Consider the following 15,890-nt stretch of genomic DNA (forward strand, 5'->3'; position numbering starts at 1 on the left):
CTTACAAGCTTATCAGGCAGATACATTTTCTCAAAAAAGCACGCGGGTATAATTTTCAGCATCCGATACATTGCCTGATGCAAATATAGCAACTGTTGAACATCCATTGCCAGAACTGATTTACTCAAAGTAGCTAAATTCGCCGTTAAAGAAAGTTCGGCATATCCAGCGACGTGCATCATCGTAGTTATAGCCAAATCCACTTTTCTAACCTTCAGAAAGTAATCAAAATCGTTCACTAGTACTGGCAATGGCAACGAATCACGCCAATCAAGAATATATTTCTATAAGTGGGGAGACTAATAAGCTATTCGATAGGACGGATATCCATAGCAAAACTCTAGTTATCAGCATTATAACTGATTTTATCTTGGGCATTACAAGTATTATTTTTGGAGCTATTGGATTTTCAATTTACTATGGGGCGTCCGATATCGCTATCCAAATTGGTACTAATCTCTGGATCGGAGCATTGGTAAGTTGTAAGCTCCATCTTATCGAAAATGAGTATTGATCACATCGAAAATTACTGTCTAGTGAAACGCTCGATGCGCAGTTAATCATTTACCGCTCCATACTTATCCTTGCTACTAATGTGAAAAGTATTACTTTTCTTGATACGCATAATACAGAAAGAATCAGATATGAACAATATGTTTGTTATCTACAATTCGTAATTTAATCCTTTTATCATCGTGGACATATCTAACTCAATTATAATTAACTAAATAGTAAAGTATACATTATTAACGCTAGAATTAAGAGTGGATGCGCCAAAAATTCTGGATATTAGAATTAAAAATTTCTTACCTTGATAAAGCCTGTATTATGTATAAAAACCTAAATCTTACGCTTATCCTCAAGTGAGCTCATACTTAATTTATAAGTAACGAAACTCAATTTTATTACTGCTTCTATCTCTTCATTTTTTAGTATTTGATCCATGGAATTATCTTTGTCTTACTGTATGTGTATCTTAAGCCGGCATTGGTTAGTAAATTATCCAATATAACATCTTACTAATAACTGCACGTATTTTTTCTACTTTTGCAATAATATGACAATATAATATGCTGAATTTAAGCTAATTCTCCAGTGGTCAATTTTATTTCACTATAGTACGGAATATCATTTAAGCAAATATAATTGATTGACGAGGAAACAATACAACGTTATTAATTGTTGCCATTCTTGATTAAATTACGGTGCTTATTCATTCCATATTTTTTTATACATATGGATATTCTTCTCATTTTTATTGTATTTCTAATAAACCTGATCGCATATCATTAGTATAAAATCTTTGTAAAAAACAACATCCTTATAATAGCTATTCCGTACAGATATCATAGAAATACTAATAAGCGATATAGTATATCTCGCTCTAACAATAATTGCGATACTGTACTTGAAGCAACTCAGACTTTATTAAGATTTTCCATTTCTTACTTCATATTTACTTATCACGATAGCTTTCTTATTTTAGGAAATTATTTATATTATGTCTATGATCATCACGATTTCGGCAACAGTTATTCAGGCCATCATCAATCTAGTAAGCGAATCAATCATTCAGAGGTTTTATCGTAATACCATATTTTGGTATGGTAAATTTGTGACTGCATTAGCAGTATTTTACTTGCTTGTCACACTAATCCAACTGGTTTTCATTTTGAGAGTGTTATACCGTGAAATGGCCCAACATGTAAGTACACGAAAAACTAGCAATTCATTATTCCATAGATGTCTTTGTTACTCTATGAATTACGAGATAGAATAGAACTAAAATTAAAATCGATCATTTTCATACAAAGAATTCTTGCATACAGTACTGTGCCTGGGTTGTATTTAATATAGCTGTAATGCATAGTAGTAGTAAATATATATCATAAACTGTACTCAAAGACAGAACATATTAGAAATTAACAATGCGCCACAAATTATTCATTACTCACTTAGAACTGAATAATTATGATAATTCAATGAGATACGCTAGTTATGACATCCAATTACAATATCTCTTCAGTGATTTACAATTTTATATCAAATAACAAAAAAATTAATTTAGTAATAATTCCGCTCAAAGCTTAATTTTTAATAGTGGAAAATAGATGAAATATATAAAAATTAAAGTATCCTTTCAAATCAAATCCTTAGCAATATTACCCTAATTCAATTACAAGTAGGTTATAATATTGATATTTTAAACTTCCTTTTTATCGTATAGACTATTTATCATACATTCAAAAACGACGAAGCAATACCAAACCATCAGTTGCAAAGGCAACCAATCAATACTGATTATCGGTTATCACCGCCGAAACGGCTACACTATATATCAATCGCTATTGGTGTAACTATTCTCAGTATTGGCATTGCCCTGATAGTGATCCAAAGTTACATTGAAAAATCTCCACAATTCCGTCCAATTTGCATTGTAAAAGTAAAAGTCAACTCTTGGTTAGGGTGTATCGTAAGTTAAGAGCTTTTATTAGCTGGAGATTAATAACTAGCCCTCGCAATAATTTTGTCAATTTTAACCGAAATTTTACATACCGATAACATTGGCGGAATCGGCATCAAGCTCTAGCAATCATTCTCCTTTAGAAATGATTATATCATTAGTCTATCGATTTATGCAGCATTATGTCTTTTTGGGGGCTTTGTATAAATTTTGATTTAATGTACTCATGCTGGCGGTATAGGCGTCAATTTCGGATCACTAATCCTTTATTATTCTTTGTTTAAATGTTTTTTTGTAGATATTCTTATTTTGCTAAGCCCATTAAATACTTTAAAACTTCAAATTTGAACTCTGTACAATTTTGAATGCGTTATTCTTCATTTACTTTAGTTCGCAATTAGTGCAATTTCATTGCTTGCAAGCCTACGTCGAGGAAGCCATAATCTCTTGGTATGGAGTAAATCATTCGGCATGTAAAATATGGTTGATTAATATCTTTTACTTATATCTAGAATGCCCATGTCATTATGTGTTAGCGTTAATGAGATATAATGTTACTTCTCTGTAAATCATTAACAGAATCTTTACTTTCGATTCTTGAGTAGAATTAGATTAAATAGAATAGATTTGATCAATTTTAAGATTTTAAAATATACTATTTCTGAAATATAAAAGTACGTAAAAAAGAACTGCCTTCCCAGCTCATTAGTAATATCACAGATATATAATTACTAGTAAAAAACTTGTTCGAATGGATGATAACTCAATCTACACAAAGCTATTGCAATACATTAAGAGAAAATTGATAGCTAGATTATCTTTACATGTACGCTTCCTAGATAAGTACAATACTAAAGCAATTTATGGCGATATATTGCTATGCATAGGTGTCAATAGAATAGCCAATTCAATTAACTTTTTTCTTAGGATAAAGATTGAAATAACATATACACATTTAATAAGCATCTATCATTTAAGTTAGCATTTAAGTTAATGATAGTTAAGGCAGTATTAGAGTCTATAAACAAAAGCATTGATCTTTCAAGAAGAGCCATCTTGTAGTATTTCTTAATGAGTAAAAGAAACATTATCATTATAATTATCAATAGGCATTGCATCCTAGTATCTATATTACATTAAAGTAACTCAGCCATGAGCAGTTATTAATACATGTTTACATTGCAAAATAGAACAGCCACTTTATCGTGTTAGATACTAATAAGAAAGGACTATTATCAAAAGTACTTGAAAGACATATTGATATTGAGGCTATAATATAGGATTAAATCGTATCAAAGCAGCATAAGAGGCAGTTATAGATTTACACCCTAATTTCATTTGTAGAATTTCGGTAACTATTCCATACCTTATGCTAGTATACGTACGCAGACAATCAGTTAATAAGGCTACAATAACGTAGTGTTTTATTGTAATTAACTTACTAGTTGTATAAGAAGAAATAGTTTCAATTAGATTTAATTTTCAAAGTAACGAGCTATTTCCTTTATCGAATTTCAGACTGTCTTGTCGTTTGGCTTTCTAAATATAATTTCCGCCTTATCAATAGTGCTTTTTAGCGCTATTTTAGCCTCAACAAAGCTCGATCCTGCTCTACGCTCGCTGGATCAATCTTGGTATGTCTATACCACCTATATTCTATCCGGTAGCTGCTTTGTTTTATCCATAGCTATGGTTCTAATTTACGTGCATAAGTTTAAGAATCTGACGCTGGTTGTAAGTATAGAAGAATGTAATATAAGATATAAATTTGTCATACTCTGAATATACTTTAAGATGCTACAGTATAATAGTTCAAATGAATGATAACGAGCATAAAATTTCGTTTCGTTGAATCCAACCGTTCAAACCATATTGATCTTAAATTTAAAGTAATATTTAGTCATCGTTGCATAATACACGCAATCAATAAAAGCATCAAAATTTCTAAACGATTGCTAAGAAAGATATACCGTACATTACCCTTAAGATACAATCTATCTATAGGCTACCCTGTTTAAATTATATTAAAATTACACAATATAGAAGTTTAGGGATTCGCAAGTAGTAAAAGTGTTAGCAATTCTTGATGATCGTAATTATCCTCTGATCCTTAATACATCATATAGCATCATTAACACTAACCCTGGAAATATTTTAGATAAACGAAGGACCGCCACAAATTGCACCTTATAATACTTTCTCCAATTAGGCCCATCCAGGTGGAAGTAATGGGTTACATATAAATATGTTTCATACCAATTTTTAAAAGTATTTGTAAAGTCATCTTAGTGACTAATTCTTAAAGCACAGGAACTTACAATTTTATTCGTTATAATGGCCTAGGTGTGTAATTACCAAAAGTAGAATAAAATGATAACCGCCATAATATTTGACAGAATTAAAGTAGATCGGATCACTCAAGACACCACTAATGTTGTTAGCATAGTCTAATATTATAAAATAGTGCGCTTCTTTTTTAAAAATTGTTCATGTATAATATTGCTGCAGTTTCTCTATAAGCTTATATAACAATTTACTGTATTCCTTGTGCTTATAAACTTAGAAATGGTCTATCTTTAATGTCTATTTATAACTGATAGTAATGCTAATCTAATTTATCTATCGCAATCTTTGGCTGCTAGGTTTAATATTACTTTAAAATATGTCTATATATAAGTAAATAGTATAAATCCAATGATTCCGTTCATGTAAGCATTAAAGATAAATTGTCTACCAATAAACCCTTACATAGCGTATTCTGCTTAATAAAGAATCAGTACTTTATAGGACGAATTTCGCTAATGGACTTGGTATATCTCTTTATTATGATAGAAAAATTAGAAAGAGCTCTTCTACTCAATTAATTTCTATCACAAAAGAATATAGATGAGATTAATAGAGAGAAATTACTGTTCTATCATAGCAGTTACATTTTCATTGCCTACAGCATGTAAGTTTTATTTTCGTGCTTTTTTTACTTATGTGTTATACTAAAGCAAAACATGCATGCTAAATACGATAATAAGCCTGGTTACCTTCATCTATGCTAGTATCTCAACTAGCACTGCACATTAAAGCTGTAAGCGCCATCACAGCTTATTCATACTGGCATCAATTTATTGAATTTATCAGGGTAAAACTAATTTACCCTAAACAAAACCGACTTTAATCAAATTAAAGAATTGAATACACTGGAAATAGGATAAAATTTAATCTTTTTTTAGAATAAATAAATAGTTACGAATATTTATTGAATTTATCAGGGTAAAACTAATTTACCCTAAACAAAACCGACTTTAATCAAATTAAAGAATTGAATACACTGGAAATAGGATAAAATTTAATCTTTTTTTAGAATAAATAAATAGTTACGAATAGTGTACATGATCAAATGAATAATGCAGCGATTTTATCAGTATATTTTTATAGTTAAATATCTACTAACTCTAATGGAGGTCCAAATTGAATGCTCGATTGGTCAATTTACTGGAAAGAGTAAACATAAACAGCTACGAATACAAAATAAAAATAATAATCCATTGCATTGCGCAATCACTTTAAAATCCGTCTAGGACTATAAACAAGCTGAGTACCATAATTACCATTATAGGTAAGGAAGTGACTTTTATATTTAAAGGTACATAGTAATCATTTTAAAAAAGTTTCAAAGATAAATCTAATAATCATAATACAACCTAGTGAACCTATTCTGTATCACGCTTAGGCTTAACATTATTTGACTATGAGATAATCGTTCTATCCATTTAAAAGATTATTTGAGAGTTATGCAAGCATCACAGATGCGATCACCAACACTGACAACTTATTTCAGTAAAGCTCTCTCAACCTTAAAGAATTTTTTCACCCTATACATAGCCTCTATAATGTAGACAGATGAATTATCATAGATCCATAGGCTCAACAGATTGCCTTTTCTATAATAATCTTAAAGTCATAGATGAATGTGTGATTTTACTTTTTAAATACATCTACCGAAAACAACTCAATTAGTAGCACATAATGTGATTAGAATAATAATAAAACTGTGTAGTCAATACTCAGTAGATAATAATAGCGGTAATTGACGATTTCCAGTAAATTTAGAATGGAAAAGTAATTGAAACAGGGTTGTAGGATGGTATACTGAGCGTAATTAAAAGCTTTTTTCTTTCTAGAGCTTCATGTCTAAAATATGATGCCAGGCTTGTTCTAATCTATACGAAGATCTGAGCATCTACCGCAACGATTAGCAAACTGATTAGATTAGTACATCGTAAGGTTACGGCCAATGTCCGAATTCAAGCTGAGCAGAAGGTAGTTTTGTAATAGTAAAATATCGCATATATTTGCATAATCCAAACCTACAGCTTGAGCTTATCTAATTCTAGTAAAAATATATATATAGCCCTTATTAAATTGTGATTACGTAATCCGAATAAACTCGTACTATTAAAGCCTATAAATAAAGATACGCCAAACAGTAGTAGCTTAACTTTTTCGTATCCAACATAGGATATTCAATAAAACTCAAATCTCTCTTGTAATAAGTACAAGACTATTTTCCAACAGAAAATTTCTGGTAGCGTATGAAAAATACTCTCAGTATTGTAATCTATGGCGACTCAGCACCTATTTTCTAGCGAAATGACTTCAGTATTACAAGAGAGAAATGCTACTTTACTCAGCCGAGAAGAAATAAGACGTACATCTCGTGTCGTTAATATTATCAGCATCTTTATCCTTGGAATAGCAAGTATCGTCTTGGGTATTATTGGAAATGTGACAGCGAATAAGGATTCTGATATTTGTATCTTGTACACTACTAAAATTCAATTAAACATCTGGATCGGAGTGCTGGTAAATTGTTTTATTTGAAAAATTCTTTCTTGTTAGTCTTATCATTTTGTCATATGAAATCGTTCTCTAGTACAAGGCAACCCTAACCTCATCTATATAGCTGCTACTATTAGTCCTGAAGTTATTGCTTATTCTTGATGTTTAATTTGAACACGAGAATGATTCGCTTAGGAAACCTTGCATTTAGTAACAATTAATACTGCGCAAGCGAAAAATTATTTCCTTGCCTTTCATCATCTAATAATAACATTCAATTATTAGTAACTAGCGGCCTTATTGACTATAGTATCTATTAAAGTAGTTCATTACGGCTTTTAATTGATCATGGTAGTAATAAAGCAGTTTTTACAATTCTATGAGATAATCTGATAATAAAACTACTATGAAAACTTACAAATTTACCCATTCCGTTCACAGTATATAATCCATGGAGCTATTAACACAGCGCTATACCGATATCTTAAAAGTACTTTGGTATGTATAGGTTATTCTCTATTTTTCCTTCAACTAAGACGAACTATTTATCAACTTATGATTACTTAAATATTAAATTGTGCGATAAACGTGTAAATATTATGAAGTGTACAAATTCTCTGACATTCAATTTACTTAAGTGCTTTACTATACAGTAAATCATTACTTATTTCACTATCTGGCAGTATACGATTGTACGGTTAGATAGACAATATTATTTACATTATTAAATCTTAAAGCAGTTACTCAACTCTATATGGCCTCCTATATGAGATAATGATAGACGTTTAATCTAATATAATAATAGAATTCTTTTCAAAAAAAATGCTCTACATAGAAATCATAGCTTCGTACAGTACTTCATCAATTTAAGTACTAAATCTAACAGTTAATGCTCGCGTTTATAATTTATAGATTTAATCCTTTCCCAAAAGGCCGTATGATAGAATACAAGCTAGTCTTGAGAGTAAATGCAGTATTGATACATTATTATTTCATAAACCATGTACTGTAGTTATTCAAACTGTACGTCGATGCAAAAAGCAAATTAGATGGAAACCTGTACCAATGGCCAATGGCAACAGCTTTGTTAATTAAGCTACAAAGCTAAACATCCTATGCTTTAATAGTTTATAAGATCATAGAGTCATTAAAATATGAATCTATAGATCGATAAACAGTCTCCAGTATATTAAGTGATTCTATACCCGAGTATATTCTTTTCTAAACTTCATAATGTGCGAGTTTAGTAAACCACCAGCGAATCATCCTATCTAATGCGACTGTAGATATTTTTAATAGATTCTAAAGGAAACTGATGCGTAATGTGTTAGTCCATGAAATCAACACTATATCTGTGATGGAGGGTTCGAAGAATCAGCCGCCGCGGACTTAGTAGCCATTCACAGAAAATATGAAAGGGATTTTAATAAAGTGAATACTTTATTGTAGATAGTAATGGAGGTGCAATGCGTTAGTTACGTTAGATCAGCGTGTAAGTCGTCGTGAAGTAACGTGAGGAAATACTACTACTACAAATAATGCAACTGATAAATCTGAGGCAAAAACCATCAGTATTGATAGTTTTAGAGAGAGAATACATATAGAGAACAGTATTGTAGAATTAGATACATCATATACCATAAGCAGGCTATATAATAGTAAATGATTGTAGAAAATAGCGAAGATTGTAGGTGCTATAAATAACTAAATATGACAAGCTACATCTGAGCATAATTGAAATAGACTGTAGAGGTATCTGTATTCGGAGCATAACAAAATGTCTATATTTACGAACTTGTCTAATAACTACAGTGAAACTAAACACATTACAATATAAATAAATACTCCTATATAATCTAATTGTTGAACTCTTTTGTGTAACGTAATGAATTCTAGTATCGTTTACTTCTATGAATGAAATATAATACTGATTTACTGATACATTAAAAGCAATTCACTATAGCCTTCATGCTTATTACTAATCACTCAGATGACAAGTATAAATATATTCAAAATGCAGTACCTTTCCGAAACATCCTACTTACTAACTAGCTAATAACTAAGTGATACCAAAGAACAAGCACCTTAGTATTATCGTTCAAATTAACATAACCAAAATAACTTTCCTTAAGATCTATGATATTATGCTTATGCCATATTATTGAACTACGAATGAAAAAAATTCTCCGTAAAGAATTCTACTTCTTCTCTTTACTACGTCGATACTGCTTTAGTAAATCATCAATGAAGTAATTGTATTAAGTTATGTACTAACGCTAAGATAGGGTACGAGAATATAAACATCCATCTACATACATAAACATAACATAAAAGGATAACATCTCACAGCAACAAATATTGCCTGTGGATGATTGTAACTAAATTTAAGGATCTAGAAAGACTTTTATAATTCATTTTAAGTTAACGATTAATTTGTTTTTTTAGGAAATTCTGTACATCCTGTCTGTAATCATACTGTTCTCAGCTTCATTATTTCAAAGTATAATCAGTCTGTTTGCCCTGAGCCTCTTCAGAAAAGAAATTTGCCAATTTAAGTATTCTTTTTGGTATTACATTATCGAAACTTATGTATCGGGACTTTGCTTACTTATAGCATTAAGGCAGTTGGGCTTTATTCTGTATCAAATTTATCCCAAATTGGGCAATGATGTAAGTATAAAATAATCTAATAATCCATTTGTAGATTCCTTCTCTTAATTAAATTATAATCTATTACAGAATATAATGGAGTATAATTTCTACGTGATTTAATTCTTTAAATTGGCTGCAGTACTGTACGTGCAATTAAAAAGTTTTATGACACGATTTTTTCAATATGTTCTATAGAACTTTTGCACACAGTAATGACAGTAGTAGTCACGAGAAGTTTATGCTGCTTTATTGAAGATACATTCAAATTTCTATTCCTCAGTTTTTTCGGGTCTACATATCTGTTTGCCTTTATGACGACTCTAGTGATTAAATATTATGAAATTTAATCAAAATACAAAATTTCGCATCGCTAATGAATTCAGGATAATGACGCTAATACTTGCAGTAGATCAAAAAAGTTGCGGTATAAAAGATGTTCACTTTCACAATCTCAAAGACGACTTACTATTTAAAGAGTTATTTAAAATATATACGAAAAATAGCATAAATATCCCTGATTTAATTATTGCGTAGATAGTCGCTAGTAAATGTTTGACGATTAAACCATGGTAACCTATCTACGAAAGTCAGCCTCTGCTAATGTTATCGTTTACATAATAACGTAGTATAACCTGGAATGGCTTAAGTAAAGGACGTTGATGATTAAAGATTGTTTTCAATGCTTGCATAGGCAATAAATCAAGATGATGCATCTACAAATAGCGAATTTTTGCCTGGTTATCAATCAATAAACTATTCCACCAATGCTTATAGTCAAGTGTTAATGCCAAAATGGCTCCGCTATACCTCTACTATTTTGCGAATTTGCATACTATTCATCGGCTCTATATTTATTATCATTGGTTCCGTGGCTAAAAATTGTAAAGATCAAGACTTACAGGAAAACGAGCTGGTAAAAAGAAATGTAAATACCGCGTTAGGAATTACTGTGAGTAGAAGAACTTTCGTAAATAACAACATTTACTATACTCCAAAGTTAAATTTATATGACGGTTACGATTAGTATTCAAACTGATTATGAACTATGATAGTGCTTCAATTTTTGTATCAACAGCAAATAATAATCATGTTAAAATTTTATTTTTAGTGAAAGTTATAGCAAATTATTTCACTTTAAAGTTTATCCAATATATGTTTGACTTATTTGCCGTAATATCGGTTTCATTGTAAGGTCTTAAATAAATATTATCAATATTAGACAGCTAGTTAGACCTTACCATTCTAACGATACACAGGCAGGCTACGGTGGTTTAAATCACAAAATATATTTATTTTCCTTTTATGTTTATAATACTTTATTCTAAATCCTTCACTTCCTTTCAATCTATTTTTCATATGCAATTGTTGCGTGTTAATTCTCTGAATTTTTCAATATTAAAAATTTTTTCCTCAAATGAATTCTAATTCTGACTGTTGACTTTATTTTAGTATATAATTTGCGCGGCCTCGTTAATTGTTAACCTTCATTGGAAGTGTCCAAAATTTTTGGTATGATATATGCGTGTGTAATGCTCTATAATTGCTAGCAAAGTGACAATTAACATCTTTTATTCATATTGAGCTTACCTATAAATTTTTAGGAAACTAAATGGCAAAACACTACTTAGAATATACTTATAACTACATTTCTGATAAGAGCGATAAATCCTTATGTTTCCATCGAACTACACATAAACAGTAGAATAGATTCAGCCGTCTTTCATATAACTGCACTGTTTCTTAAAGTAACTAAAATCCTTTACGATTCCAGGTTTATTCATTCTATTATAGCACTGTGCATTTCAGTATCGCATTCCATTCCAACAAATTACTATCTATTTTATAAATACTGGTATCGTGTAGAAATAGCCAGTTTTGAAACACACCTTAGAAAGCAAGATTTTTACATTACATTTTTAAATACATCGATGCAATCCTAAATCATCCCTGATATACATTAATTAGTTATATTGATTTATCGAGTCAAAGCTTCTAAAAGTACAGTCGTCCTTTAGATTGAGCTATTTTTGATATGAGATAATTTTTTTAAGTAAGCTACTCAGTATCTGATCGTTGGTCGCCATTCCTACTATAATTTTAAGAGAAATTATTTTAAGCGATGATTTTGGCTGCTTTACCTCGGTGCTTACTATAATATAATTTATCGAGCTGTTTTGCCGAAAAAAGTGTAACCATTGTAATTAATGAATGAATTCATACAACCGTAATTTTACTATAATAAAGTATCGATGTGATAACCTAGTGGGCTTAAACTTTTTACAATAAATTTTTTCATTAATTTTAGACTATCATCTCTTTTGGCTTTACCACGATAATCTCTGCCTTATCGATGCTTCAGTTATTTATTTACTCAGTATTTTCAATGATCTACGACGGTTCGAATGCTTCTTACATGCATACTTATGTTACCTGCGGTCTATCAATTGGTTGCTTCATTATTTCTTCAGCCTTGGTTGTTATTACCTTTCGTGGTTTCAAGAATCTTGCGCCTTTCGAAAGTGTAAGTGGAATATGGACTTATTTCCTTGCTAATTTATATGACTACAGTATGTCATTCAGTCTAAATAGGCTCAAATTTTACAAAACAAAATTCTGTTCTAATAATCAGCTAAGTAGCATTTAAAAGGTATTAGGATGAATTATGGAGTTGCAATATACTGATCAGTGACATATTTTAAGAAAAGGAGAACTTTTAGAAGTAATAGAAATAGTTAATATGTTATTTTTATCATCCAGTATTACCATGTACTGTATATTATACATCGAAATTTTCTTGCTCTATGCTCATTACTGCACTAGTAGCAAAAAGCAAGGATGACTGAATTATCAACAAAAAGAATACCTTTAGAAAAGAACATGATCTACGCACTCCTTCTATCGTATAGTACTTATATCGCATGTTCCAAAAACTTCAAATCTAAAAATCTAATGTAAAACTTTCGTTCTACTCTCAGAAACTATGCCAGTAAATAAGCTGTAATAACTAGATGACTAGCAAAAGTTATTATTTGCTTTTTCTTAATATAAATCATATTAAATTAATTATTTCAATGTTCTAGGTTAATCAAGCCTTGCGACATTGATGTCTTTACAGTTCAAAGATCTGCATCAAGCAGGTACTCATAGAGGATTATAGTAGGAGAATAATTAATTACAATTATACGATCTATCAGTGCAATCTGGTATTTAAGTCTGATATGGATATTCACGTCTACATTCGAATTCTTACATGATTTGCTATAGCTTTACAGTAGCTTCTATGGGCATACTTATAAAATTGAGACGGTATATTTAGTCAAGCATCCAACATGGATAAAATTTTTCAATCACTTGATTTTAATACGAAGCAAATATGAATTATAGTCATTTACCTCATTTAGTTACATTTAAAAGTTATTTATTCACGTATCATAATTATGATCTCTGCTTTGAAAAATGCTCAAAATTAAATATTAACCCTTCTGGGTGTTTTCTAGTTTACCATCTAAAATAATCGACGATATTTCAAGATGATAATAAGAGCATCTTCAAGCCACTTTTTCAGTACTACAACCAACGATTGATTTAATCAATTAGTTGAAAATAGTTTTTCGGCATGTATCATCTTTCAAATTTAAACTCAGATACAGGACTACACCTAAGGCTTTAATCATAATCTTATCTAAAGAAAGATATTCAGGAAGATACACGATCATCAAATATCAAAGTAATGTCAGAATGGATTTGTAGAAGCTTTGTAATAATATTTCTATGTTAAACTGTAATATTTTATTGAGAAAAATAAGTTGCATATAATATGATTAATGAGTTCACATTTAATAATCTGCTAAAGGCATTAACCTATATATTCGACGTAATGCAATAACTATTTAAAATGAGCATCTAATGCATTAAATCCTTGAAATGTTGCTCTTAGAAACAATTTTGTGCCATTAATTCATTATCCTCAAAATTAATTCAATATGAGCGATACAATGATTATAAATTGATCGGTTGTGGTTTAAATTAGCTAAATACTAATACTGAATGATGCTGGTGAGCTTTATTGATATCAGTTTACAAACGTAATTCAAGGCATTTTGATTAGTATATGCTCATAATTTTGTATCGTCGACAATTTATAGCATAGCTTCAGTATGTTATCTATCAATATTAATAGATTATTTATCAAGAATTGATAGGTCTAAAGGTATTCAGAGTTTTTATGGTTCCATAAGGGCTTTTATCATATATAGTTCCAAACGTTCTATGCAATTTTAAGTAATGTGCTGGACTAGAAGCAATGGATATGTTCACTGTTCAATACGATACTGAAAAATTAACCCTACCTTCATATTTCCCTACTAAATAAACGTAACTTTCAAAGCTACTGCATTATTGGTAGTTAAAGGATAATTTTAAAAAGAATTTACTAATGATTATTAAAATTTTCGATTCCTACATGTATTTAAAAGTAGCGAATAGTCTGCCAAGTTTGTATACTGCATCTTCCGCTTGGGCGCTAAAGTGCTCGATGTAATATTGAGTTTGGTCAATAATAATAATTAATAAAATTGTTAATATCAAACTGGTACAATGCGCAAATTGCTTTAAGCCATGCTTGAAGGGTTTATTTTGATCTGGTGCAGCTTTGGTCATACTTCAAGACAACAATAATTAAATAATAGTTAGCTAAAGTATTCGTAAACAAGCCATAACAAATAGGATATCTAGATTCAATAATACTATCAGCTCTGTCAATGAAATGATTTTTACAGTGGTAAGATAGAATTTGTCAACATAAGTAGGATATGAATCCATACCGGAGGACATAAAATATTTTTAAATTTGAAAGTGTATCTAATTTCTCTTGCACTTGTCTAGCCATCTATCGTTGTGTTTATCTTAGCAGCTTACTTGAATTGCTTTGCTGCAGCTTAAGTCATGATCAAAGTCTAAATCATTAGTTTTGCTGTTGGTCAAGTATGTATAGTATAAACAAACAAGCATGAAAATAAACAAAATAATCCATGATATAAAGACTTAGGGAAAAATGAACTTTTGTCATGACTCAGTAGAGTACAAGTAAGTCATTGAGGCCAAAAATAACCTTACCATTTGAAAAAATTCTAACCGATACCTTGCTGATATTTCCTTTTATCATCCGCTAATCTTAAAGTTTCGGTTACGTCGGCTATGCTTTTCTATTATGCGTTAGTATGTATGAAATAAGAAATAATCGATTATGCTAATAAATATCTAAAACATTGGTCCAGAAATTCTGTTATGATATTTTTGATGGCAAATAGCTTTGAATCCATAGTCAGGTAACTTTAGTTGTAAGTTTAGTTTGATTTTAAAAATGGATTGCCATTTGTACCCATTACCTTTAAAGCTGTATTTTGTGGCCTTATAATACAATGATGGTACCGAATAATATACAGCACAGTTTAGTTCGAGTTTTATATTTCCTGATGCCATTTTATTCTGACGATGAGAATAAATCAAGAATTAATTTTTATCTAACTTTAATATACTTATTTATTTTTACGTTAGAATTTCAGCATTTCGATTATTATCACAGTAATAAAATAAAACTTTCAAGCTATACATTAATTCTAGGATCATTTTAATGATTTATTTACGTCATAACAGTACTTAAAATAGCTTTTGTCATCGGAATAGATCACTGAATTGTACGATCTAGTTTTTCATGCAATGTTTTACTGTGTGAAGATATCTTTACATAATAATTTCTCGAGACTTTCGTCTGCTGTACAATCAATTAATATAGTAGAAAGCTACATGACCATTTATACTTTCGTTACATTTCTCCTTTATGAGTAGCTTAATTAAACTTGCGTCTATTATTTCAGAGCTGGAATAGTGCTAGGATGATTTTATCTTGTATCCGTCGCCTGGCAAAAATAATAACCCATAC

General features: G+C 30.2%; 2 protein-coding genes across 2 annotated transcripts; both read left to right on the top strand.

The window, feature by feature from the left end:
* Positions 1-250: 250 nt before the first annotated feature.
* TRIADDRAFT_61622 (uncharacterized protein) lies at positions 251-2,780 on the top strand (the record flags this gene model as incomplete). Its single annotated transcript, XM_002117560.1, has 5 exons — positions 251-475; positions 934-990; positions 1,487-1,705; positions 2,228-2,473; positions 2,763-2,780. 5 exons carry the CDS (start codon positions 251-253, stop codon positions 2,778-2,780), a joined length of 765 nt encoding a protein of 254 aa, XP_002117596.1.
* Positions 2,781-7,108: 4,328 nt separating this feature from the next.
* On the top strand, positions 7,109-13,053 carry TRIADDRAFT_61623 (uncharacterized protein; the record flags this gene model as incomplete). The annotated part of the gene is made up of 6 exons (XM_002117561.1): positions 7,109-7,321; positions 9,743-9,967; positions 10,641-10,862; positions 11,399-11,458; positions 12,255-12,470; positions 13,030-13,053. The coding sequence occupies 6 exons, from the start codon at positions 7,109-7,111 to the stop codon at positions 13,051-13,053; spliced, it is 960 nt and encodes a 319-aa protein (XP_002117597.1).
* Positions 13,054-15,890: the final 2,837 nt, after the last annotated feature.

The sequence above is a fragment of the Trichoplax adhaerens genome, genomic scaffold (genome assembly GCF_000150275.1).
Source record: "Trichoplax adhaerens TRIADscaffold_26 genomic scaffold, whole genome shotgun sequence".
Lineage (NCBI taxonomy): Eukaryota > Metazoa > Placozoa > Uniplacotomia > Trichoplacea > Trichoplacidae > Trichoplax > Trichoplax adhaerens.